The sequence below is a fragment of the Fusarium solani genome (genome assembly GCF_023522795.1).
Source record: "Fusarium solani strain SB1 chromosome Unknown bctg00000003_1, whole genome shotgun sequence".
In the NCBI taxonomy this organism is placed as follows: domain Eukaryota; kingdom Fungi; phylum Ascomycota; class Sordariomycetes; order Hypocreales; family Nectriaceae; genus Fusarium; species Fusarium solani.
The window spans coordinates 3,374,088-3,400,092 of NW_027072154.1; the positions used below are offsets into that span (position 1 = coordinate 3,374,088).

The window sequence follows — 26,005 nt, forward strand, 5'->3', positions numbered from 1 at the left end:
CGGTGGTACAGGCATTGTGGTGTCGCTATGACGGAGTTGATTGAGGACCTTTTGTCTTAGCAATATTGTAAAAGCGGTGACTGTGGGTGAGTGAGCCAATTGAGGTCCATGGTGCTTCCTTTTCCCCTCCCGTGGACTTTCTTTGTATTGTTCTGAATGACCTCCTCCTCGTTCGATCATCACAGACATTGCCTCCCCCCACCCGCCAATCTTTGATTCACGAGGCTAGATGATCCAATATCCGCAGGCCTAGCGACCCTGACAAGCTCTCCCACTGGCGCCTGGAGGACCCTTGTTCTCCACCACTCGCGAGGCGAACGAACCCTTGGGAGGGACCCTTGCTCCGTGGGTGGCCATCGCCAGCCTCTGGTTGGGGGCTGTTTTCCTGGGCAGGACCGAAACCTGGCACACGGCTGGTCTTCTCACACCTGGAGCGCTAAGCTCGGTCGACGAGCCGCTTTCTTTCTCGTCTCTTTCTCTCTCTTGTTTGCTTGGGTCTCAAGGTAAACGCTCTGGGCATCCGATCGACGGGCCATTGACTTGACCGGCGCGTGCACAGGCCAGCAAATCTCGACGGGAGGAAACCATCTCGGAGCTGCCTTCTTCCCCCTCATCTCCGCATCCCAACCATCCCTCGTGGACTACCTGCCTTTCCCGCGTAAGGGACCGTGAATCAATCTTCTTCCCTTTTTATTCTCTCTTCCTTCTTCAAAAGGGAGCTCCCTTATCGCACCACCTCCTAGAGCTCGCGCCTCTGCGGAGGATTCATTCCTCATCTTGGATCCAGCAGCATCTATTATTACGACGTCATCATGCCTATCAAGGTCAAATCCAAGAAGCTCGCTGCCCCTCGCGAGGGAAGCCCCGTGTCCATCCGCCCCGACTGCGAGTACGACTTGCCCGACATTGCCTTTGACGACAGCTTCCGCGACGTGGTCAAGAAGCTCTCCCTGTGAGCGAACCCCTCGATTGAACCGTTAGGGGCCGTACTAACGCGTCATGATTAGCTACTTTACCGATGCTATCGAGCTGCCCAGCACGTTTGAGCAACTGAGGACCACGCCTGCGGGCTCCTCTGCGCATTCTGGTGGATCATCTCACGGCCAACTGCACCAACCCTGGCATTGTCAATGCTCTTCTGTACGTATCACTTTCGTGATTCCGCCGTTTTACAATGTGGTTGCTTTAAACTGTTCTCCCATGCTGTGGCGTGCATACGCTGCAGGGGAAACAGAGCTTCGCCAATCATAACCTTCTTCACCCCAGCTTCAGCTGTTCCAACATTGTGGTTGCGTCAACTTTCTAGCACACCTCCGTACTAACATGGAAACTCACGACTGACTGGACCTGCAGAGCACTCAAATGGCATTATGCTTCCTCATCAGATCATCGCACCCTGGGTGAATCTCGAGCAGATGCTTGTGAAATTGTTGCATGGCGTTTCCTGACACGACTATCTGAGCGTGAGGCAGTTGATTTCTGCCTCTACGAAATTCCTGATCTAGACGACGAGGGGGAGGCTGAGGAAACGGGCAACGGCCATGCTCGCGACGAGGAGGCCGGCGAGGCATCTCCCCTGCTCTCCCACCTCCGATCTATTGACAATCGTCGCCGTGGACCGGGCCCTGCTGGCAGCAGCGGGAAGCGCAACCAGCTTCTGAGCTCTCTTTCCCGACTGACTATGACCTCTGACGAGAATGATGACGAGGAAGAGAACGACCCTACCGCTCCTTTCAAGAACCTGAATGCTCTTGAAATCGCTGCCATTGCTGATGCCAAACGCTTCCTTAGCCAGCATATTGTTCAGAAGATTATCACCGCCATATGGAGTGGTGATATCATCTTCTGGGACAGTCTGTCGGTTCACTCAACCAAGAAGCCTCGCTTCTACAACCCTCGCACGGCTGACCCCTTTTCACGTCTGCGGGTGCCCAAGTACCTCAAGAGCTGGGAGGTGCTCTTCTTCTGTATCTTCTTGGCCCTGTACTACTCTGTGCTCATTGTTCGGGACGAATCTCGTCTCACCATTCCCGAAGTCATCCTCTTTTTCTGGATAGCAGCCTTCTTCTACGATGAGCTTAGCGAGTGGCTCGATGCAGGCTCCATCTTTTACGCCACTGACATCTGGAACTTGTTTGACATGATAATGATCACGATCGGTTTCACCTTTGCTATTCTGCGTAAGGAAGATGCCCCATTTTTTATGAGAGAGAAGCTAACATGGCATAGGAATCATTGGCATCACCCAAGACAGGGTGGACCTAAGTGACCTCGCTTTTGACATCTTGTCTCTTGAGGCTCTCTTCATGATTCCTCGCATCTGCTCCATCCTCAGTCTGAGTCCCTACTGGGGCACTCTAATCCCTTGCTTGAAAGAAATGGGCAAGGACTTCTTTAAATACATGGTGCTCGTTGTAGTCGTGTATTGTGGCTTCCTAACGACGTTTTCGCTCGTTGGCCGCGATGTCTTTTCCTTCAAGTCTATGGCGTGGATTCTCACAAAGATATTCTATGGTTCAGCCCCTATTGGATTCGAGGTGATGAACCAGATCGACCCCTTCTTTGGACCGCCCCTGATGATTATCTTCATCACGTTGTCGAGTTTCCTGCTGATGGGCTCCCTGACCGGTATGCTGTCCAACAGCTTCTCGCGGGTTATCACCCACGCTAAGGAGGAGTATCTGTACGTGTACAGCGTCTACGTCCTGGAGGCGTCAACCAGCAACAGACTCACTCACTTCTTCCCGCCCTTCAACCTGCTGGCTTTTGCCATCTTCAGGCCTTGGCGTCTCATCTTTTCTGCTGATGAAAAGTTCCGGGCTGGACGCATCGTTCTCCTCAAGGCGACTCACTGGCCGATTGTCGGGGTAATCAAGCTGTACGAGATGTACCGTAAGCCAGGTGTTGATGAGTTTGCTGGGTTCAAGGGACCTCAACATTCGACACGGCGCAACGGTAGGAAGAACCTGGCGGCGAAGCGGTCTACCTCTAACGTCGGACGCCGAGCCCTGTTGTCGCCCAGAGGACGAGCCAACGGCCGCGACTTGGAACGACCAGAGGACGATGTGGAGGCGCCGACGGCGGCCGAGTTACAGCTTAGCGAGCTGAATCGCAAGGTCGACCAGCTGACGGCGTTGGTTTTGGCATTGCAAGAGAAGCAGTCGGCTAGCGCAAGCGGCAAGGAGAGTGGCAGCACGAGTGAGGGCACCGCCTAAACGCGGGCTTTGACGATCGGGCCGGTCCGCACGAGGCTCAGTGTTGACTCTTCCTGGCCGGGTCGTGTCGGTAGAAGTGACGGGTGGAGAGAAGAGTGAGGCCAGGAAGGGTTCCAGAAGTCTTGATGTGTGGACAAGGCGTTATTCGATTGCCAGATGGATCCCACCCAGTGTGGGGAGCTCTGGTGGGGAGACGGAGAGCGACGGCTCTGGTGTCAGTCAGTCAGTCGGCCAGTGTTGTGCTTGTGGACCTCATCGGTTAAGAATGAGTTACGACGACGTGGGATGCTAACGACATGATACATTTGCTTCTTTTCTTGCATTGCTACGCGCTGGCCTCTTGATGAGAGACGACCATTGAATAGTTAGGAGTTAGCGTACTAGATTGATAGGTTAAATTGCATATCTATGAGATCGGAAGACGTGTTGACTCGGGATCGGGGGCTTGTGCCGAAGAATAGGTTTGAAGAATCAATTAGAACAATGTGATTGGTACTAACATGCATACTTGTGCATTGCTGGGTTGTTGTTTGGGATATCGTGTGTCGCCAGGGAGCTCGGTGGAGGATGGGCCTCGAGATAAAGCCGGTGTATGCCGCCGAAGGTCCCAGGGCAAGGAGACGAACTGGGGAGAAGCAGGGCCCTGCATGATGAGCTGGATCTCCAGTCGGGATAAGCCACCGGGCCCCTAATCGAGGCCGATGCGATGGGCGTTGGGTGAGATGGGGGATGTGTAAGTGGTGGTTTTGCAGGCGCGGCAATCATCGGCGTGGGGGAGCCGTGGGTGTAAGTGAGGGCAGTTGAGATTAGGTGATGGAATCGGTTGGCGGAGAGGTTACGGCGGTTGAGATGAGGGTATTTTGTGTTGGTGAGAATATATATATATATCGGGGCTTGGGTGAGGTTGTGTCTTTTCGTCGTGTGACTGTGATACAAGTGTTGTTGTTCTTGAAAACCTGGTTCAACTACAGCCATCAATACGCGATTACATCACTGCCCCTAAGTCGTTCAGCCACAACAAGATATCGCATTCCAAGTTAAAGCCCAGACAATCCATTCTTCATCATTGTCTTCTCTCATCTCTTTCAATCCTTCCGAGACTCATCCTCTCTCCCCGAGACAAGCCGCCTTGACCTTCGGTATCCCGCTCCGAACCGACCTCACACCCCCCGGGGAAAGCAGCACATCTCACCGACGGCGTACCTGAAAGCCCCGCCGATCTCGGCGCCCCGTTGGTTCGTCACTCACGAACTTGCAGCCCAACCAGGGCCGTCGCATTACCCACTGGGGGTAGATCTGTATCGCGGGAGGTAGCGAGCACACCGGTCTCTGACGTCGGGAGACTTGTCCGGAGCGGTGCCTGGTTTTTTTTTAGTCTTGAACTTTCAAAGCCAAGCTTATCCCTCTCATCTTTCCGTCTCTTTCTTTTTCGTTTTATAGGAGAAAGAATAGGAGGAAACATGGCAGACTCTACAGCCGTCAAGGATTCGGGCCCGCAGGCTGGAGGACCATCCCAGCAGGGTGGCCATCATCATGCAGCTACAGCTGCTGCGCTTGCTTTGTCCGGGACAGCTACATCCGAACAGGTCAACACCAACACCACGACATCATCATCTTCAACATGGAACACCAAGAATCTAGGCTTCAGAGTCCTTGCCGATGCAGCCTCTGCTGCGAGCGCGGCGTCGCTCGTCGCGCCCCTGATTGCAATTATTGACCGGTACGTCCAATAATTACTACCTGGTTAATATTGCAGCATAGCTAACAAACTACAGCTCCATCATGGAAAACGCTTCTGGCCGCAACACCCTCGCCGCATCAATCAAGTCCTCCCTCCGCACCCTCCTCCTCCGCCCACACACGCTCCTCCTCTCCAAGCCCACCGCCCTCATCTTCTGCCTCTACGGCGGAACCTACCTGACTGCCAACGCCGTCGACACTGCCTCGTCCACCGTCTCCAACCGGCCCGCCTCGACCGTCACGGCCGGCACCACAAAGTTTGCCGCCTCGAGCACCGCAAACATTGGTGTGTGCATCTACAAGGACCAGGTCTTTGTCCGACTCTTTGGTCCTCCTGGTGTTACCCCTCGTCCTGTGCCGATGGCTTCATACGGCTTATTCGCCCTTCGAGACTGCCTCACCATCTTTGCCTCGTTCAACGTCCCGCCTTTGTTAGGTCCCTACCTAGACCAGCGCTTCACCGATGAAGTCAAGAAGCGCGTGTCAGGTCTGTACGCGGCGCAGTTCATGGCCCCAGCAATGGTGCAGTTCATCTCGACACCGATGCACCTCCTCGGCCTCGACCTGTACAACCGCCCAGCCTCAGGCCCCGCGGGCGCCGTCGTCAGCCTTCGCGATCGCTGGGACTTGGTCCGCCGAAACTGGCTCATCAGCTCCGTGGCACGGATATGTCGAATCGTTCCCGCGTTTGGTGTTGGCGGTGTAGTCAACATGAAGGTTCGCAAGAACTTGATGACCAAGCTAGAATGAGCTACTTCTACAAGAAGAAGAAGAAAAGGAATGCATGGAAATGAAAAAGAGAAGTACATCTTGCGAGGACCTAGAGTACAAAGTCCTTGCTGATTTGGTTGCGTTTTTGGCGTTTGTGTTTTTGTTGTCATGGCTGCGTTGCTTATACGCGCCCACTGGAATGATGGTAATGATCAAGGCAATGACCGTGGAATGGATGTCGGTGGAAGAGTACACCAAGGCCGACGACTCCTAATTAGATCCTAGAAGGCATAGACTCATAGGCAAGCGTAAGAACTGCCAAGAGCAGAAACAATAGCTCTGGCCATACATATCATACAATAAGATATCGTCTGCCAGACAAGTTACATCTCACAGCCACGCATCACTCACTCGCAGTATCAAGTCACAGCTTAACAAAACTATTTTATATCATCACGCAAGGTCGCTTTCATTCATCACGCATCAGCTGCGCTCATACTCCCCCATATGTCCCTGCCTCATCCCTTCTACACTACATGCGTCGTCTTCACGCTCATATTCCTGAGTCTTCGCCTTCAACCATCCCCGTAATACCTTTCCTCCCCACAACTCATCGAATATTGCCCGGGTTTTTATAGAACCAGCTCCATTTCGCACCGCCTGCAGCAGCCGCGGCCAGCCTTGTTCCCTCCGCAAACGCCCCTCTCCAGGCCCCAGCTGCCCCCGGGAGGAAGCTTAGAATAGAATCGAAGTAAAAAAGAGAAAGGAAAACACTGAGCTCAGTCATGTGATATCAAAAAGGTTCCGAGGACCCAGACCTGCCAATTGGCAGTGTCTCAAAGAAGTAGGGTGTTTTCAAGAAAAGAAGAGAAAAGAAAAAGAAATAGGAGATTGACATCTCCGTCGAAGTGACAACGATCGTCTGGTACGCCGAGCCATGACTCATTGCATCGTCCAGCTACTAAAAAGGTATCAAAGAAGCATTAACTTCCTCGCCGACGTGTCGTCATAAAGCCGCAAAAGGCCAAGTCAAAAAGGGGCGTCGTCCCTCGTTTGGGTCAGGGACTCATCAAGAACTGCGGATCCATCCACCAAGGGGAAACCCTCGTTATCGAGGCGGGGGGTCGCGCTGTCGGGCGAGGCTTCGAGAAACGGGAATATACCAGGCGGTTCAACTTCCACCTCTATGTTGAGTCTGGCTCTCAACATGAATCCGTCATGCAGGAATGCAACCAAGCTGAAACGCCGTTGGCGTCATCCCCGACTAGTCATCTCGCACCTCCACATACAGCAGCAGCTTCTCGTTTCGCTGAAGAGCAAAGTCGAGATCGTTATCGTCCATCATGCTTGGCTTATCGCCTGTAGCCTCGTCCTTATAGAAAAGCTGGATCGGGTCGCCGGCCGGCACCTTAAGTCGGTCGCAGACCTTGTCGCAGAGTTGCTGGAACGAAATATCCGTCGGCACTCGGATCGCAATGAGGTCTCCCTTAAAGTACATCTTGATCTTCATCGCCGACGCGGGCTGCTGGGGCGCGTGTTGCATGCTCGGGGTCAGAGATGTCTGCGAGGGCTGTGACAGTGATGACGTTTGCCGTTGCATTCCAGGGGGGCCGTTGCCCATCTGGTGCGCGGGCGCCGCGGACAGTCCTCCATAACCGCCACCGGCGAGATTGCTTTGGGATGCTTGCCTCGAGTTGACAGCAGGAGACTCGGTCGATGATGGTTGAGACGCTTGTGAAAGACGGTACTCCTCTCCATTGGCTCCTGCCTCGATCTCGTAATCTCCTTCTCGGGGCGCAAAGAATTGCTTCACCAGGTTACATCTCGAGATGTAGTGAGGCTGGCTAAGCAGGTTCTTGACGTACGCATCCAGGTTATGGAGGCGGCCTTCTGTGATTGCATCCGTCACGTAGTTAACGGGTCCGGGCATGTACGGCAGCGTGCGCTTTTGTGTTCCTGTGTTACCGGCCTCGGCTGGGAACTCGGTGAGGAGAGCGATCTGGAAATCGTAAAAGTCCTCGTAATAGCGCGACAGCTCCCATTGTCGACCATCCTCCAGCATAGCCTCGATAACGAACCAGTACTTATCTTCGGCAAAACAGTATCGTGGTATCCGTGCTTGGAGTGGTGCCTGAAGTGGAACGGCGGGTTTCGGAATGTAATGGTTTTGTGCTTGCTGTGAAGTTCGGGCCTGATTCGCAAATCCTGGCTGTTCAAGAGTTAGTCAGTCGATCGAGAGTGTTGCGCATCCGAGGCACTTACCGATCCATTCTGGGAGCTCTGTCGGCCGTGCTGCTGGAGGCTCATGCGCTCCATGCCCTGCTCAATCGGCTGCCCAGGTTGTCCGGGGTTGCCGCCCTCGAACTTGCCCAGAGTGATGCTACTGTTCTTATATTCGGCCGCCATCTTCTTCCACTCTTCCACCTTGGGAACACCGGCACGCTTGATGGCCTCGGATGGGTTCACAATCGCCTTGTCGCTTGCCATGTCTCGAATCTCGACGAAGGAAACCGGGATCAGTCCAGGGCCACCCAACCGACCGATCGGCTTGGCCACAAACCACTCTGGGTTCGACTGCGCAATGACGATAATGGCCTCACCAGCCTTGGCCTCCAACTCATCTGCCCTCTCCGCAGCAAAGTCGTACATGACAATTCCGTAGACCATAGCTCCCGTCTTTCCAATCGACTTGGAAGCGCGGTGATTTGGAGGCATGGAGGCCGCCGGCGCAGGCTGCGCGGCGGGCTGTGCTGCAGGTTGCATCGGGGGAGCTTCGCTGTATCCGGAATCGTGGTCGGGGTTCTTTGTCGGCATAGGAGGCTGACCACCGTCGGACTGCGCACTATCACGCTCGGTGCGGCCGAGAGCCTGAAAGAAGGTGACAGGGACAAGGCCGCGCGCGTCGGGAAGAGCTGGGTTGCAGGCCTCGTACCAGTCCTGGTCGTTCTCGCGTCCGATAACGTGGAAGAAGTCTCCTCTAGAGAAGCTAAGTTCCTGGCTTGATCGTGCCTCGTAGTCGTAGAGCGCTCGGATTACCTGCGATTCGGTTGGGCATCAGCGCCTGAACTCAATGGGTTTGTGGTTGCCGTGGGGGATCATGGCGGGGCTGGATGTGGCTAAGCGTCATGGGGAAACGGGCGAGACATTCGATATTCGCATAGATGGTCGGGCACAGATATGAGATGCGAGGGGGGCTGGAGGGACCAACCTTCTTGGGAGGGACGATAGCGACGGCTGATTTGGGAGCGATGGCTCCCTTCTCCTTGTCGCCTTTGATCGATCTTCGAAGAGCCTGTACCAAGCGCATGGCGGTTAGCGTTGAGTCTTGGCTATTACTGAGTCGCCAAAGAGAGACTGGCGCAAACGATGACGGCAAAAGAAGAGGTAGCTCAAGGCGGATGGCGGGGGAGGGGACGCAGGCAGGAAGGCAGGGTCAGTGAGGAAGGTGCCTTGCAAGGCAGAGGGGAGATCAGAGGAAAGAGCGACGGCATGGATGGAAATGGAAGGCATCCAGGGCAGTAAAGAGCAAGGGATGAGCTTTGCCATTTGGGCAGGAGCGACCAAAGGGAAGGGGCGATGACGAACCTTCATGTTTGTGTAACGGGGTGCCTCCCGGGCAGTTGCGAGTTGGGAAGTTGTGAGTCGTCTCTCGGAGGCGGAGGTTGGAAAAAAGGACCAGAATCGCGAGACCACCTACAGGCAGTTGGGCAGAGCAGGCGGGCTACCTTAAGCTGGTGCTACCACTGGGACTTGTAAGAGGGACGCACGCACTGCCAGCCGGGGGGGGCTGCAAAATACCTTACCACTAGGCCCAGCTGAGCGCAGCGGCACCGTTGGCGGCTGGCGCAAGGTTGGGTACAGGCAGGAGGCAGGCAAGGCAAGGTACCTTACAGTGAGTGACTGGGGTCGCACACACACGTACACACACACGCCGCCGTGAGGCACACAACGCCAGGGGGAGGGGGGCGAAAGAGAAGCTGGTGCCCAGAAAGAGACCAGGGAGTCGCAAGCGCAAGTGGAGCGATGGAGCACCCGGGCGCGCAACGGCGGGAGATGGAAGCGACCGTGGAAGATGTTGGAGGGGGTGGGGACGGGCGATAAAAAAAGTTGTCGACAGTTGGAGAAGTTAGTGATGGTGGGAAAATGAGGGACGATTTTGGGGGATCGTGAAATGTCGAAGTTGGCTTTCCGCTTCGCTCCTCGCCGCAATCAACAAATGACGAACAAGTCCACAACTGCTTCCGCTATGTCGTTTTTCGTTTTTTATAAGTCGCTTCTTCGTCGTCCTTGGAAACAAGACCGTAGTCGAATCCGTGGCTAGAACGCTCGCAGTGCACGCCTTGCCGCTTTATCGAATCAACAATGTTCCAGTGCCTTGTCGACAGACAGCACGAGGCGTATGAAACAAAAAAGAGGATAATGGTGACGAAAAGAGAGGCAAAGTTTCAATGGGTTGTGTCAATAATTAGGTAGGCGGCCGAAGCGCAAATCTTCCCCCGGGTGCCAACGCCAGAGAAGAGTCGAGAGCCGGCGGTGGGGTGATGATGGATGGGATGGAGGGGCTTTTCCGTAGAACGTTTTTGTTTGCGCTCGCCCAGCGGCGTCTAGAATGATAGCGGCAGCGGATTGATAAGTTGTCGCTGTCAAGAAGGGGGCCCTTCGAAGAGTATGACAAAAAGAAGAAAGAACGAGACGGAGGGGGAGGGAGTGAAAGCGAAGGAGGGAAAAGGATGAATGTGGAGGTGAAGGGAAAATGGAAAGGACAGGACAGGACAATAAGATGAGGAGTCTAGACGGGGAATGAATGGATGGTGGTCAGTGGCCCGTGGCTCTCGTCGGCGGTTCCAATCAGCGGTTCCAAGCATTTGGCGAGCCCAACAGCTAACAACGAGCAAGGGTCACGGAGAGAGCTCAGCAAAGCAAAAGGCGCTGCAGCATTTGGACACCAACAGCCTATGGCGTCTATCAGCAGCAGCTTGTCGACCGTTGGAAGCCATTAGACTCGCAGCTGGGGAGCTCAACCTCAGCCCGTCTTGGCTAGGACCTCTTGTCGTCGGCGGCGTCGACTGGCCCGGGCTTGATCTTTGATTTGATCTGATTACACCATTGAAAGCCTAGCCAGGCTCGCGCGAGCCACAGAGACAAACTCTACGCGGGAATCATGAGGTGCTCGACCTTGAGGGCATTCGCTGTCTAGCAGTCTGTTCCTACATACAGAACCGGAGTTACAACCTATCAAATCGCAGTGCCCCTCACAGCGATGCAGCAAAACATGGGATGACATCCAGCGGCCTTACCCAATCGTCTCGGGCCAGCCGGTTCAACCTGGGCCCCTCGTCCCATTCTTGGGTCGCCCATCCCGTGTCATGGGTGTGCGGGCAAATTAGCCAGGGAGGGATGGTGGATTTTGACCTTTGCATCCATGATTCCGGGAAAGATACACACAGACTCTGGGCTCTGCCTCTTGTCTTTCTTGCAGCCCAACCCAAGGGCCGCTAAAATCCAAATGCTTGTGCTCGTCGAGAAATTTCCGGCCTAGAAGAACAGACGAACCCACGACGCGCAGGGATCTACAGGAGCCAGGGGGTAGGGGGCCACCATGCATGGCATTGCATGGAGGTCTGTCTGTCAAGAGAGTCTGTCTGTCAGAGGTTGTTTCTTACAACGAAAGCCTCCTCAAAAAGATTGCACATGATATCTCTAAGCTCCCTCTCATGTGCATCATCGACAAAGGACCTGCATAGTATCCCGTTCTCCAAAGACAGATGACGTCGCTCAAATTCCAGTCTCGAATCTGCCCGTCAAAGACACAACACACCTCGCATCAAGACACAGCCACCTGACGCCTGCTGTGGTGTCTAATGCGCTGCTGCACGCGGTTAAAGAGCCAACTCAGCCCAGGCCCCCCCCCATCCCATCCAAGCCCAAAAGGTAAAGAAAAGCCCTCGCCGAGACATTGACTCTATGGCACCATGATGAGCAGAGAGAGAGAGAGAGAGAGGGTGCCATCTGTGCTACGTTCTGGAAGTCGATGGGCCTTTTCATGCCGACAAATGCCGACCTCTTTCTTACATGCGGATGTCGCGTGTTGTTCTCCATGATGCCCCCTTCCAGGCGACATGGTGATCTTCACAACTGTTGCTACTCACTCACGAGGGAATCGACTCTGTTACGACATGGCTCAATGCCTTCATCTCGCATCCTGGCCCATTCCATCGATCAGGTCGATCCATCCCCTGTCCAGTCTATGCCACCGGAAGCGTCCCCCGCTGAACCCATGAAAGGACGCCGTCTCCTCTGCGGATACCGCTGCCCTGGGATTTAATCTACGAGTGTCAATCTCCCGTCTCGTGTCTTTTGACGGGCTCCGTCCGTCCATCATGAATTGTCCGTCCGTAAAACTTGACTCTGTTGGTTGCCTCCCATTGGGGACTCTAAAACACTGACCTCCCACATGCGACCTCGTTCTTTCATGCACCCGTGTAGACGCCCAGCTCCGAGACCCAATGTGCATGTTGCAAAGCCCGACTTTGGTCATTTGCCATTGACTCCCAGAAACCCCATGTTCAGCTAAGAGAGCCCAACGTTGGCGCCATCAACTCCCCATGTTCACCATCGCAGGCCCCCTTTACCGAGACAATTTTTTGCGCAAAGAACCCGCTAATCCCGCTCCCTACTCTATCCCGACGGTGCGGTACTCCCTGCTGGAGAGGCCTTCCCACTCTGGGTATTCGACCTCGTGGAAGACAAGTCTCTTTGGCAGGGGGTGTTCGTTGCCCCCTGGTCTCCGGAGCACGGTGTCCCAATCTAGAAGGCGACTTTTCCATGATGGCAATTTAACCACCACGTTGTTGTTCCAAAGAGCATCGTGGGTAGCCCTCATTCATGCGCCCTCATGCACTATCGTGTGTGTCCTCGTGCGTACAGCACTCGATGCCCGGGCACCTGCTTTGCCGTATACTTGAAACCGGGTCCGCCATGTTGCTTTAATATGCGTAAGCATCCGTTCCCGTCCCGCAGGCAAGATGAGCCGCAGTGTCACAGGAGCGTTAATGCTTGGGCGAGCCAGGCGTTCACAGGTTGTATCAAGTATATCAACAGCCTCAGGGGATGTTGAAAAAAGAAAGATAGAGTTGTAGAGGGGCGATGTGATGATAAAAGTCAAGTGTCAAAAAAAATGCAAAAAGAGAATGTCCTCCTGCATCAGCCGCCCCTACTGAGGGTCGCCAAGTTACGAACAGGCATTGTGGGGCACTACCAAGACCCCATACACAGTAATTTCAACAATAAATGTTTCACGAGCGTGAGCTCACAAGTCAAGTGGCTAGCACAAGACAAGTTGTTTCGAGGCGCTGACCGTCGATGTCAGGCGCCAGATGTCGATGGGTCCGACGCAGTCGTTCCCGGGGGTGCCCGTGAGGGCGCAACACAGTGAGTTGCATGCAATGCATCAGTAGTTTTACCTGGGTTCGAACAGGCGCAGTCAAGCTGCAGGTAGATGCCCGGGCGCGTTGTCAGCCCCAGACCAATCCCAACCCTTACCAGCTGAGGCAGCGAGCTAGGTGGACATTCTCTGCCAAAGGAGCAAAAGCTTCATCCTATAAAGCCCCACTAAATCGCTCGCTGCAACCGCCTAATATCTCGTTCATCAGTCACAGCAAACACCAATTGATGATCAAAAATTCAAGTTAATAAAGAGTCAATTGCTATGAGCCTGGAATAACTGAACCGTGACTCCGTGAAACGCCACAGCCTCTGCAACCAATTCCGCCTGCGTATGATTGGGACTAGTATACAACAAGCTGCTATGGCATCAAGATATGAACGCCGTCAACCTCAGTAATTCGTTGTCCACCAGTCCCAGCCATGCCGAGATTGGCCTTCAGTTTTGTTCCGTTGCGCGCCATGCAATCCCGCCGTGTCTAAAATGCACCCATCCAACTTTTGTAATCCATCAAAACAATGCTTTGCCTCCACATGTTATGAACATTGTGGGCTAGTATGGAGGCTATGGTTAATTGATCGAGCCTGGAGGAGGCAGCAGGAGACAAGACTTTGCGAAGAGTCAACAGTCAACTGCATACCTCGCCGGGCTGGCGTGAAGTAGCGAAAAAACATTTCGATGCCGCCTAAGCGAGCAACGGGGTATAAATGCCGTGGTCGTGTCTACATGAATGAGATGTCATCCAAGTGACTGGCATCATCATGTCTTGTCGAGCTGATGTCGATAGCAAAATTCTGCCCGCAAGACGCCTGAGAAAGTCGCAAGAGAAAAAGAGGAAAAGAAATCGAGACGAAATGCACAGGAAAACGCTCAGATCTGGCCTTTGATATCAACCTTTCGGAACGCGGCCGATCGCGCACCCTCAAAGAGGGGCCCGGCCTTGCCAGTCAGGAAAGCGATGTAATCCGTTCGATCTTCCAGCAAATGTTGACCCTGGTGGTCGATGATAAACTGGGCCGCATCAGCATCAGACTCGAATCCGAGTTCCTCAGTGATGAAGCGGAGCTTGACATCCGGCTTGTATCTGTGTCACAGTTAGTACAGTTCAGTTGAATCAGCAATAGCAAAGGGTCACTTACGCTCTGCAAATGTTGCACAAAGCAGCAAGCCGCTCCCGGACAACAAACATATCCATCAGGTATGCACCCATGTTGGGCGTGTCCAGGTACAGCTGGAAGAACTTGTGATAGTTCCCCAGCGCCAGAGACGATCGCACCTCCAAAGCATGCTTGATCGGCTTCTCCTCCTTCTCTGCTGCGGTTAGATCTGCCATGGTGTCGTTTAGGCCGGTTCGGTTGGCAGTGTGGATAAAGTAAAGGATACGATACGCCTTGAATTCAATGGGGTTGCCCTTCAGGCCCAGAGCATACAGTGATCGCAGCTGGGTCTGGCATTGATTATACTCACCGATATCCCCCTTCTCCAAGGCAATTCGGGCATGGATTTCATAGACGGAAACAGTAAAGTCGTTCTTGAGATGTTGCACAGTCAGGTCTTGACGCATCGACTTGAACTGATCACAGATGTACGAGTAGTTGCTCTCCCTCTTCCATTTCTTCTTGAGAAGATCCAGGGTCTGGCGCAGAACACGTTCGGGTCTGACCTTGGACGGAACTGGAGGGGCTGTGAGACGAAGATACTTCTTCTCCAGTACTTCGCATGTGCCAGTGATGGGTCCAGATGATGGCGGAGGTGGACTGGGCGATCTGAACGCCTTGTATTCATTCTCGAACCGGCGCTTGCGCTTGTTGGCTTCCTTCTGGAACTTACTTGATCTCGGGGTGACTCGTCCAAGGAGGCGCGCTTTTCGGGTGAAGGGTAGGTGATGCGATCTTGGAGAGAAGATCGCGAGTTAGTAGAGCGCCACGGGGGCTGAGAGTTGTCATCATTTGCAAAATCGGCAGATTTCCTCTTCTTAGGATTTAGGGGCTCGCGGATATGGGATGGGGAGGAATGCATGCTGCGCTTCATTTCGGCTTCACGTTCGGCCCTGACTAGGGCCTGAGGAAGGGGCATGCTGTCCCAGTCGATGGTGTAGAGTGTGTCGTTCTCTTTAGCGGAACCGATGGTGCTCTTAAGCTTGGCTTCGATGTCCGCTCGAGATACGGAAGGGTCGTCATTCTGGGGGAGGAAGGATCGCTGGACGTAGCTCCGGACAGATTCGGGCCAGTCAACTTTTGACTTGGCCTGCTCGGGTGCTGGGGTTGCACCATTCACGGGCGAGGCAGTAGACATTTGGGGTTGCACGGGGGGCGGTGGAGGCACGTATCCGGCGTAGGGAGCTGCTGGTGCTCCGTATTGACCAAATCCCTGGCGGACGGGAACGGGGATGAAGGCAGGATCTGTGACAGGAGTCAGCATCGCCGTACCATCAGGGTGTTTGGCCAACGGCCGAAGGGCGGACTCACTTGTTGGATACGCATAGTTGCCTGGGGCGGTTTGCTGCGTGACGCTCGGCGCTGTCTGCGCCGCTGGCCAACTTGGCATCATGGTGTCGAAAGGCTACCGGAGGAAGGGGTTAGTTTTACAAGATGGGCTGGGGAGAAGGACGATGCTGGAGTTGTAGATGGCAGAACAACAGCTTGGGCGGTGATGGTCGTTGGGAAGAAAGCGGAGGCATTTTCGTGGTGCAACTACCCGTCACGGTGGCGGTAAAGTCCCGTGATCTGTCGGAAAAACCGCGGCGTCGAACCTCGTGCCCTCCACAATTCATGGCTGCATGTGGGGCCGGCGACTTCGAGGGGCCGACCGATGCCTACGTCCTCTACAGCAGATACCACTCAACATCACGAGTGCTTGAACTCTCGATCACACCTTATCTTGATACAGACGAAGACGAGGTATTTCTCATAATTTGAGGCTTGACTTGGCATTTACAACTCTCGAATTTCTTTCAACTTGTTCCCTTTGATACAAGACGACCCCCCACTTGCATCATCGCTCATCCCAACATCCAACCAAGTTCACCTCTACCACTCAACTTTGTTTCCATATGACGGATGTTTTTAAAACACATCGATCTTACTACTGCTTTAAGGCCCTCGTATCTTACAGACGAGGTGCTTCTGTTTGTTCAGGATAACGTTGGCTTGTATGAGGGGTAAGTTGCTCGTTGGCGCGGTGAGCGAATCTCGTTGACATTACGGCAGCAAGTACAAGCTTCCCAATCAGCAAAATGGACAGGTTTATTTAACCTCGCATCGTGTTTGCTACGTCGATCAGAAGGAACCTCGTACGAACTCGGTTGCGTTGGACTTGAAGGATGTGGACCGTTACGAGTTCTACGCCGGCTTTCTCAAGTCATCAGCCAAGGTGACTTTGTTCCCAAAGCCTCCCAAGCGAGCATCCTACCACAGCCGCGCCATCTCAAACGCCTCCAACTCTGTTAGAAATGTCTCTGGCTCTCCAGGACATTCAGAAAGCGGTTATCGGCCACCCCCGGAGCCACCGGCTGCCAAGAGTGCGACATGGGTCTGCACAATATGCAGTTTCTCTAACCCCGTCCCATCCAACTTTGATCCGACTACCGCCAACGCCCATACTCCTCTTCCGCCATGCCTTGCGTGTGGGATCAAACCAACTTTGACTCATGTTTTAAAGGCGGCCATCTCTGGTGCAAATAACCGTACAGCTCCGTCTCCGGCTCTCGCCTCCCCTCTCCCTTTACGGCCAGGGCCGTCTGATTCTCGACCTTTGTCCGAGAATTTAGATCAAATACCAACATCCAATTTACCGGATACTTCAAATGGGTCGGATTCATCTGCTTCGTTCCCATGCCCACGGTGCACCTTCTCGAACCACCCCTCACTGATGTCCTGCGAGATGTGCGGTGCCCCCCTCATCTCTCAGGATATCCCACCAGCTATCCAGCAAAGTTCAACATCCGATGCAACGAGGATTGATTCTCCGGGTCCCACCCTTGACCAAAGCAAGGGTGGCAAGGGCGGGACTGACGCATATGAATGTGTTAAGCTCTCTTTTCGAAGGGGGGGCGAAAAGATCTTCTATGAACGGTTGAAGGGGTCCATGACACAGCGCAAGTGGCTGCTCCAGGATGCGCCTCCGGCTCCAAAGAGTAATCAGATGGTTGATGAAGCGACCAGCCCTGACTCGGGTACTGGAACATCAGCAGGGAGAACCAAGGGGGTGGGCATTGCCGGTCTGGAACAGTTGGGCCTAAATATGCGAAAGAACAACGAACTACTGATCGGCAGCGCCTTTGAGGATTTGGAGGCCCTCATGTCATCCGCCAAGGAGGTGGTTGCCCTCGCCGAGCGCTTCGCAAGGCAGACAAATAATGGCCAGGGAAACGCATCGGCGGAGGAAAACGCCATCTTGGCGGAGTCGGCAAGTCAGCTGGGCCTCATCACAACAAAGGACATCGTTGGTGGCGGCAGCTCCGAGTCTCTTTATCTGTCAGAACTGTCAAGAAACTTGGCAGAGTTTCTCACTGATGACTCGAGGGGCGTCCTCAAAAAAGCAGGCGGCATCATCACGCTCGTTGACCTGTGGGCCATGTTCAACAGAGCCCGCGGCGGCGTTGAGCTCGTCAGTCCGGCCGACTTTGAGAAAGCCGCCAGGCTTTGGAGCAAGCTCAAGCTCCCCGTCCGCCTGCGTACCTTTCGCAGCGGCGTCATGGTGGTCCAGAGCCGTGACCGCACGGACGGGACCACCGTCAGGGCCATCCTTGCATGGCTACAAGACCTGCACGAGTTTCCTCCGGATCGCGAGGTGCCCTGGGACTGGCAGGTGTTTGGTCGAGGCGTGACTGCTCAAGAAGCTGCCGAGCGCTTCGGCTGGAGTCTTGGTGTTGCTGAGGAAGAGCTGCTCATGGCAGAGGAACGAGGGGAGCTGTGTCGTGAGGAGGGGCTCGAGGGCCTCAAGTTCTGGGTCAACTATATCAATCCAGGGGACCACAAGAAGCACAGGACCAAAGCGGAGAAGGAAAACGATGCAGTTATGAAGGCGTTGAAAGCGAGCGGGTTGTTATGACTAGATCAGGCGCGATGTGATTAGGTACCGTAGACTATATCAACCACATATTCCACAGAGAGGGGGATGGATGCAGAAGATCGCGTTAAAACGAGGTATTGGTATTAAAACAGTTATCCGTCATGAAAAGCAAAGGTATATCCGTACAATCGTGAGTGTTACCGCAAACTCCCCCTGTGCCATCCGTTTCAACTCCTGGGCCTCGAACATCGACTCAAGCCCTCCTATGTAACAAATCCGCTGGGTATGTGCCCGACATGAAGCATTCATCAAACAACGACGTGCGTGGACAGGTGCTCGACGGCCTCCTTGATGGATCGCAGCATCCGTTGGTTGACGCAGAAAGGACATCGCACTGGTCGATCATCACGCGCAATGGGTCCCTCCGAGTTGATCGGAGTCAGAGTAAGGTCCGTACTCAGGTCGTGGGCTGGTGTCGATGTGTAGCGGTGGACAGATGAGGCCCGCCCACCAGGCGTTGTGATGATGCCAGGTGGTGGGAGTCCGGCTCTCTCCGCTCGTTCGCGCTCCTCGCGTACCGCCGCAGCCTGCTCTTCGGCAGCCTGTTCTTCCTGTTGAAGCTGGCGCAAGGCATTCTGCAGCACCACTTCGGGATCGTCGTCCGCATAGATAGGCTGGTCCGGCTGTGGTGGAGGGATAGAGGGCGGGTCGGGAGCAACCATCGGAGGAGGCGGTGGTGGTGGTTGAGGACTGGTGATTCTCCGAACGATCTCGTCGCGAGCAAGCGCACACGTGTTGAGGCTAGGCTCGATACCGACAACGCGAAGAACTTCTTCTCTAATGGCGGCTGGGCTGGTCTCGGATGCAATGTTCATGAAGCGAGGAATGCAGTCCGCCAGGTACGCGATGTCTTCAGCCGGGTTCATACCTCCGTCACCGTGGCGGCGCTGCCTTCGGATCAAAAGACCGTAACGTTTCTTGAATCGGTGAATCCAGCCGGGAGAAAACTCGGGCGGGTTCTCATCCTTGTATCGCGGAAGCTGGTTGAAGATGGACTTGGCCTTCTCGCCCAGTTCTTCGTTGGTCGGCTGACGACCAGATGCTTGGACTTGCTGGTACCAGATGAGGACGAGCTTCTCGACGTCGGGCCAATTTCCGTATCGTAGCCGCGAGCCAGACAGCTGGGGATTGTCACTATCCAGACGCGAGTACTTTGGCGACAGCGAATGCGAGACGGTGGACTGGCTGATCTGCTGGCCGTACTGCGAGTAGAACCACTCTATGCAGGCCTTGTGAGAAGGACGGATAGTCTGACCGTTAGCCCAGCGGCGCAGGGCCCGGCGCTGGTCGAGGGTGAGGGAATGCCTCTCCTTGGGCGTCGTCGCGACCTGCGCAACGGGCTCGAGGTGATCGACGGTACCGACCTGCGCAACCTGGGAGACGGGCGAGAGGTCGGGGGCGGGGGCGGCAACAAGCCCCAGGGCCGGGTCGGTGGTAGCTGCCGACATGCCCAAGAGGGCGATTGCTTTGAGGTGTGGATTAATTTTGGGGGTATTGAGAGAGAGTCTATCCTTATATCCGGACCGCGGAGTGTTTCGATTAAGAAGATAGATGATGTCCAGCGAGAAGAATGTGGATGGCGGGGGTGGAGGAAGTCACGTGACCTGGCGCTCAGCCGAATGCAATTCGGCAGGAGCATTATGTCAACACGTGATGGCCACGAGCTGAGATCGTGGCTGCCGATGCAAGGCGGCATGGCAGCTGATGGCCAAGTCTACGAAAACAAAAAGAAGCATCATTGAGAGTTGGTCAAAAAGAGACGTTTCTTTTTTCAATTGATGCGGCCGAACGATCCATTTGCACATGTGAGTAATAGCACGTCCCAGTCATGGCAAACCCTCGGTACGCCTCGATAGACTACTATGTTGCCCTAGTCTTGATGCTTTCCAACTAAGCATGTCAAGATTTCACGAGTCTCACCGAATATTGCTCTCAGCGGGGTGGTTCCTTAGCGCGGCAGGGGTCAACGGTTTCTGCCGAAGGAGACTCTGGTGACGGGCTTCTGCAAGGATCACATATGAAGCCGTCGTACCCACCCCTTGGATACAAATGTGCACTTGGTCAGAAGATGGCTTGTTCATTCACCTTCTAATTACTACATGAGTGAGAAGGACTTGCTCGCAAAATATTTGCCCGGTAGGATCACATTTCTCACTCACTCGAACCATGTCGTCGAGCGTCGCAACCAATCCGGCCAACCCGCGTTTGAGATGGTGGCCGTGACCGTACATGTTCTAGGCCCCAGGCATAGTTAAAACCCTGTATTTCTGAGCTCCCCGAGACAAAATGCAACCATTCGGAAAGACTGGCAAGTCGTTCCCAGCGGGGTTCCCTGCTCGTGTGTTGTCGCAACCCTTATCCCTGACCTGTGGATATGGAATGTGTGCGGGTAAATAACCTGCATTCCTCTGCCCTCTAGCGATGGAGGCTCGTCTTCCATTCTCTGCAGGAAATTCTTGGCCTGCAGTCTCTCACAGGGCTGATAGCCTACTGCTTCATCCAGCTCTTGCATAGATTTGCAGCGATCTGCAACAATGTCTTCCCAAAAGACGGCCCTCGTAACGGGCACTAGCAAGGGTGGCATCGGAGACTACCTCGCCCGAGAACTCCACAGCAGAGGATTCCGAGTCTTTGCGACGGCTCGAAGCCCTACAAAGGTTGAGCATCTCAAGGAGATGGGCCTGGATATCGTGTTACTCGAGGTAACGGACTCGGACTCGATCAAGAAGGCCGTCGAGAAAGTGACTGAGGCCACGGGAGGAAAACTGGATATCCTCATTAACAATTCGGGTGTTGGTTCGCTTTATCCACTAATACCACGCTCAGAAATGGATGTTAATCGTCTTCAGGCTACATGGCGTCCTTGCTAGACGCAGACATGACTCCAGCAAAAGCCATGTTTGATGTCAACGTCTGGGCCGTCTTGGAATTGACACAGGCATTCAGCCCTATGCTGATTGCGTCCAAAGGAACTATTGTCAACATTGGCTCGGTGGCTGGAAGACTCCCAATCCCGTTCGAAGGTATCTACAATATCAGCAAGGCGGCACTGGAGCATCTTTCACGGCAGATGCGCGTTGAGTTTGCCCCCTTTGATGTGAAAGTGGTGCATGTAAGCTTCTTCACTTGAGAAGGTGCCGAACCGAGCTGAGTATATGCAGGTGGTTACTGGAGGAATCAATACTGGTTTCTTTGCACACGCAGAGGAAACAGAGCTCCCTGAAACTTCACCCTACTATCCTGGCCGAGAAGCACTTGGTCCATGGATGAAGGGCGAGGCCAATACGACCCTACAACCGAGTCAGCCATCCTCCATCTCGAGACTTCGCTCACTAATACCATATAGCACCTCCCGAGGAGTATGCGCGAAGCGTGATTGATAACGTGCTAAAGACATCTCCAACCACATCTCAATGGGTCGGCTACGGCACATTCGTCACCTGGTTGGCATCCAAGGTTCTATGGAACACTGCAACAGTAGGACCCCGAGCGACCGTGATGAGAAAGCTACTAACAAGTGTTAGGATCTTGTGTTGTGGGCTATGGGAGTTCCTAATCTTAAGGCGGCCATTTTTGGCAGCAAGAGTCAGAAGACTGACTAGCTGTAACCTGTTTGCGACAGCGAGACAAGGCATTGCGACGAAGGCGTCTGCAATGCGTTATGAGATTTTTGACAGGTTAACTAGAATCGGGAAATATTATTACCTACCTCCACTATTATGGATGCCAAGAATGACATTGATGTGAGGTTGTGTAACATCGTCGGCTATTTGACAGCGGCTTGTCGTTAAAAATGCATGAGGGCGGAGTCGGTCACATTGATCTATCCATATGTCTTTCTGACTATCCTTTCAGCATGTTATCTATAAATACAGGTCATCATGTGGGAATATTTACAGCGCCTTAAATACCATCGGTCGTGGCCATCAGTTGTTCAAATTGGAGGTTGCCTTGGAGCTCTAGGTTAGCCATATTTTGTTACAACGCTGTTGTGTGACAGCATCTTGCCCTTGAATGCTGGGTATGCAGCATTGTAGAACATGATATTCTCGAACTTTATGAACAGTTTCGATTCGTATCAAACCTATACAGTAGCTAAGCATGCGCATTGGCAAAAAAGTATGGTGTGGCCAATCGTATTTGGTCAAGATCGCTCACTCGGGTCAGCAATCTTCACCAAAGCCACTCTGAGTCTCTGACAGCCATACAGCTTATCTCGACCAATTCGTCGTACACGTTGGGTCTAACATGAAGAAAGTAAGGTTTAACCTTTCCACAAATTTGGTTTACGCATTACTAGATCCATGAAAGATAGGCGATAGCCTAACGAAAGAAGCTCATTTGAGACACCGCGGTCGTCCCAGGGGCTCGGGTTTCGCCAGTAACGTTACCACGCGAAGGAGCGCACAGTGGAGATCTTATCGCTCTACTCCGTACACGAGATGAGCTTATCCCTGGACAGCCCAGAGACCCGGGATCATGTCGATCCATTGCCTCGAAGGGGAGCCAACGGCGACCGGCGACCCCGCGGGCTCTAGGGGAAGATTCCACTGTAGCCCGGATCGCCGGGCAGACTGTTCCCCGCGCTGAACACGCTATTCCGAGTGGCCGACGCCCCTGAAATGCGGGTGGTCTAAGCACCTAATCTTTAGCACCTACAGGACGCACGGGAAAGCATGCTTTTGCTCCAGTTCGTCCGTCCCGTCAGCATCTTGCCCCTTACACATTCATTCCTCCGTCCCATCACTTCTCACCTCCCTTCAGCATGATGGACGTCAAATAAACCAGTGTTTTGGGAGCAGCCGCGACGAAACGCCTGTTCTTTTCACCTTATAGCCTCCCTCAATCTCATTAGAGACTCTGGTCAAGCCAAGGCCTCCCTCATCATGAACAACGCCGAGCTGGCAAGCCTGGACGCGTCCACTTATGCTGGCAGCCAGGATGATCCCCCACCACCCTACACTGGAGGAATAGCCTCTGGCTCTTCCACGGCCGTCTCATCACTGGCCCCAAGCGCCTCCAGAGCCGACACCGGTTCTCAAATGTCCTCAAGTCAGACCCTGGTGAGCGAGTGTGTCAGGACGCCCTACCGTCCTATGCCGCGCATGCTCAAGGTTTCATGGCAGTGGAACAAGTGGCGGATCTTCTTTATCGGTGATGAAGCTACCCCAAAGATGTTTGCCGTTTCAGAGTACTCTGGTCTGCTTGGCCGTGGGCCCGGCGCCGGGCCCTGCCTGATGATACATAACGGAACCACTGGCAAGGACCCTATACTGGCGGCAGCTGGAGATGCGTTACAGGATCCCTGCGATCAACCCAGCAACTTGGAGAGCGTTATCAATGTCTCTGCGCCGCCTTGGTTGGAAGACGAAGCCAAGGTCGTGACGGAGATTATGTACACTGGGCTGGCAGAAAACGAGCAAGTGGTCCATTTCAGATGGGAGATCGAGACAATGCGAGAAACGGTTCAAGGGACATCATATTTGCGCGAGGAGTTTGAATGGCGGATGGTTTCAGCGGATGTGATAACCGACCCCAAATATCCCCATCAATTCAGATTGTATCGTGTTGGGGACTCGTTACCAGGCAGGGAAGGTTACCTCGCGACAGCGTCGTGGAAGGAGGCAGCATGGAAGACGTGTAGGATTGAATTCGAAGGCGGCTACGAGAACCTGGGAGAGCGATGGGGTACTATGGTTGTCATGACGGCGCTGAGGATCTGGCAACTTGGTCGGACAGGACAAGCATCTCTGGAGTATGTGGCTGACTGTTTTCACTTTACTAAAGAATAAGCATTGTATCAGGAGTTCAAGGCATCGGAGTAATAAAAGGCCTTATATTAGCAGATCTATTCAACGACTGGTGTGTGTGGTCCTTGAGGGGATCGTCAGCAAGGAGAAACTAGACCCGCATGAACGGATGACACTATTAGTAGTGGCTTTATTAACTAGGTTCTAGACCATAGCTTGAACCATCTCTCCACATTCTTCCTTGCTCAGGAATGTTAATGCGACCATCTTATAGAACAATATCGAACTATGGGGTAGACGTTGAGGCTGAAGAACAAAACATCCCCCACTTCTCCGTAGAAGGAAAGATGTTGTGAGATTTGAATGCAAGCACTTATTCCCCTGGACCTATTTCCACTTAATATGAAATTCTTATCTCTGTGCTCGGTGGACTTATAGTGGGTGATGCTCATTTCTACGGTCCCCGACCCAAGGAGTTTGCCAACCAAAGGAGCGTTGATATGGTAATGGCAGATCTTGATAGACGTTTCTGCTGGCAATACGGATTTTATTGATTGCCGTGAAAATTAGCAACAAAGGTGACACTCCCATCTTCCTTGGAATGTTATAATTGGCTCCCGAGGCTATACGAGACACGACGTATAGGGTGGCCATGAACCAGGAAGACGAGGTTATGGTTCACTAGACCCATAACTGACAAGTGAGGCAGAAGGGGGGGGAACCGTACATTTTCTGAGCTCAGATGCCTTTGAAGACTGTGTGAGCATGTGCTCGGCAAACAAGAGCTGTGTGAAAACTGTTCAAGCTCGCCGGGCTTACGTCGCTTTGCTGCCTCAACAACTGCCCTGACAGCAACCAGGAGACACATGCCAAGTTCACATAGGATAGGCTTTTTATAATTATGGCAAGTCTAACATTAATTGCCTCCCTCGGGTGATAACTAGCATCCTCTAATATCGCTGGGGTAGTCGACTCGCGGTTCCAAGTTTCCGACTCGACCATGTGTCTTTTGCAACTAGGTACTTCAAGAATTCCCTGTCAAACAACAACCGCCGAACTCCTTGACAGGAGCACCGAGCATGGAATTTTCCTTTTCTCCCTTTTTCGTATCTTAGGGGCAAAAAGGTTAGATCAATGAGTTACCAAGCTTGTGGAAAAGGATCTCTGCTCTGAACGGACGTTGCTCATATGGGACGAGTATAACTAGCTGTTTGTCTTGTGATATGCTAGCATACACTCATGCTTATCTGAGAATGACAACATTTACATGGGTAGACGAGACATCTTTGGTGATAATAATGCGACCTCTTCACCTCTATACCTCTACACCTCTTCTGCTTAACAGGCCGCTGAGAGAGAAACTTAAGCGATGAACCTCGATTCTGGGTGCTCGTTGGGACCTCACCATGGTAAGTAGAACCGTGACTACCCGATCCAAATGAGAACGGTGGTGTTCGACTGGGCGAACCCTGGTGATCGACGATAGGGAGTCACCGTCTCTTGCGGGTGGCCTAGTTACGCAGCCTTCAAAAATTCGCTTGTTGCCCAGATGATACGGCCTTATCACACATTGACCAAGGATTGTCTTAACATTTTTGCCCTCTCGATCTACCGGTACACTGCCTGTTCTAGACCGGAGTAATCAATTAGTCTTTGGTGGAAACCACACTGCCGATATGATCAAGGCATTCCACATATGATGCTCCTGATAGAGTAAGTTGGCTAAGCTTTTCTTCAGGCTAATGCCGGTGTCGGATGAAAGGCTGATGAAGCTTGGGAGGTCATTGGCCTTGGAAATACTCGTACTTCGATGTGAGATTCAAGAATTGGGTTACTGGAAGGAAGCCAAGCTACCACTTGGTAGTATAGGCTGCAGTCTTGCCATTGTATTGGAATTCGTCTATCCATATCCGGGGGCTGTCGTGATTCAATCGTCACACTTGACCAAATAATTCAATCCTGTCATCTTTCGGAGGTTCTTCTTGGCTTCCTTGGAGTGCCATTGGACACTGGGAGGAGATCACTGTGTGTTGCGCTGTGCTTTCCAAGCCTCGAGTTCCACTGGTTGCCGA

At 53.4% G+C, this 26,005-nt stretch overlaps 8 protein-coding genes across 8 annotated transcripts; 5 read left to right on the forward strand and 3 right to left on the reverse strand.

Annotated features, from left to right (window-relative positions):
• Window positions 1-812: 812 nt before the first annotated feature.
• On the forward strand, window positions 813-3,215 carry MRS44_006620 (uncharacterized protein; the record flags this gene model as incomplete). The annotated part of the gene is made up of 3 exons (XM_065621832.1): window positions 813-952; window positions 1,354-2,180; window positions 2,230-3,215. 3 exons carry the CDS (start codon window positions 813-815, stop codon window positions 3,213-3,215), a joined length of 1,953 nt encoding a protein of 650 aa, XP_065477904.1.
• A 1,460-nt stretch (window positions 3,216-4,675) lies between these two features.
• MRS44_006621 (uncharacterized protein) lies at window positions 4,676-5,705 on the forward strand (the record flags this gene model as incomplete). The annotated part of the gene is made up of 2 exons (XM_046275106.2): window positions 4,676-4,935; window positions 4,991-5,705. The coding sequence occupies 2 exons, from the start codon at window positions 4,676-4,678 to the stop codon at window positions 5,703-5,705; spliced, it is 975 nt and encodes a 324-aa protein (XP_046139770.1).
• A 1,225-nt stretch (window positions 5,706-6,930) lies between these two features.
• MRS44_006622 (uncharacterized protein) lies at window positions 6,931-9,257 on the reverse strand (the record flags this gene model as incomplete). Its single annotated transcript, XM_046280499.2, has 4 exons — window positions 6,931-7,875; window positions 7,929-8,702; window positions 8,875-8,958; window positions 9,003-9,257. 4 exons carry the CDS (start codon window positions 9,255-9,257, stop codon window positions 6,931-6,933), a joined length of 2,058 nt encoding a protein of 685 aa, XP_046139769.2.
• Window positions 9,258-13,980: 4,723 nt separating this feature from the next.
• MRS44_006623 (uncharacterized protein) lies at window positions 13,981-15,660 on the reverse strand (the record flags this gene model as incomplete). The annotated part of the gene is made up of 3 exons (XM_065621833.1): window positions 13,981-14,194; window positions 14,250-14,884; window positions 14,941-15,660. 3 exons carry the CDS (start codon window positions 15,658-15,660, stop codon window positions 13,981-13,983), a joined length of 1,569 nt encoding a protein of 522 aa, XP_065477905.1.
• A 41-nt stretch (window positions 15,661-15,701) lies between these two features.
• Window positions 15,702-18,162, forward strand: MRS44_006624 (uncharacterized protein; the record flags this gene model as incomplete). Its single annotated transcript, XM_046270433.2, has 3 exons — window positions 15,702-16,010; window positions 16,248-16,270; window positions 16,320-18,162. 3 exons carry the CDS (start codon window positions 15,702-15,704, stop codon window positions 18,160-18,162), a joined length of 2,175 nt encoding a protein of 724 aa, XP_046139767.2.
• Window positions 18,163-18,431: 269 nt separating this feature from the next.
• Window positions 18,432-19,631, reverse strand: MRS44_006625 (uncharacterized protein; the record flags this gene model as incomplete). The annotated part of the gene is made up of 1 exon (XM_065621834.1): window positions 18,432-19,631. One exon carries the CDS (start codon window positions 19,629-19,631, stop codon window positions 18,432-18,434), a length of 1,200 nt encoding a protein of 399 aa, XP_065477906.1.
• A 1,086-nt stretch (window positions 19,632-20,717) lies between these two features.
• On the forward strand, window positions 20,718-21,785 carry MRS44_006626 (uncharacterized protein; the record flags this gene model as incomplete). The annotated part of the gene is made up of 5 exons (XM_046274310.2): window positions 20,718-20,979; window positions 21,033-21,295; window positions 21,345-21,483; window positions 21,530-21,660; window positions 21,708-21,785. 5 exons carry the CDS (start codon window positions 20,718-20,720, stop codon window positions 21,783-21,785), a joined length of 873 nt encoding a protein of 290 aa, XP_046139765.2.
• Window positions 21,786-23,069: 1,284 nt separating this feature from the next.
• Window positions 23,070-23,975, forward strand: MRS44_006627 (uncharacterized protein; the record flags this gene model as incomplete). Its single annotated transcript, XM_046274562.2, has 1 exon — window positions 23,070-23,975. The coding sequence occupies one exon, from the start codon at window positions 23,070-23,072 to the stop codon at window positions 23,973-23,975; it is 906 nt and encodes a 301-aa protein (XP_046139764.1).
• Between the last annotated feature and the right edge of the window lie 2,030 nt (window positions 23,976-26,005).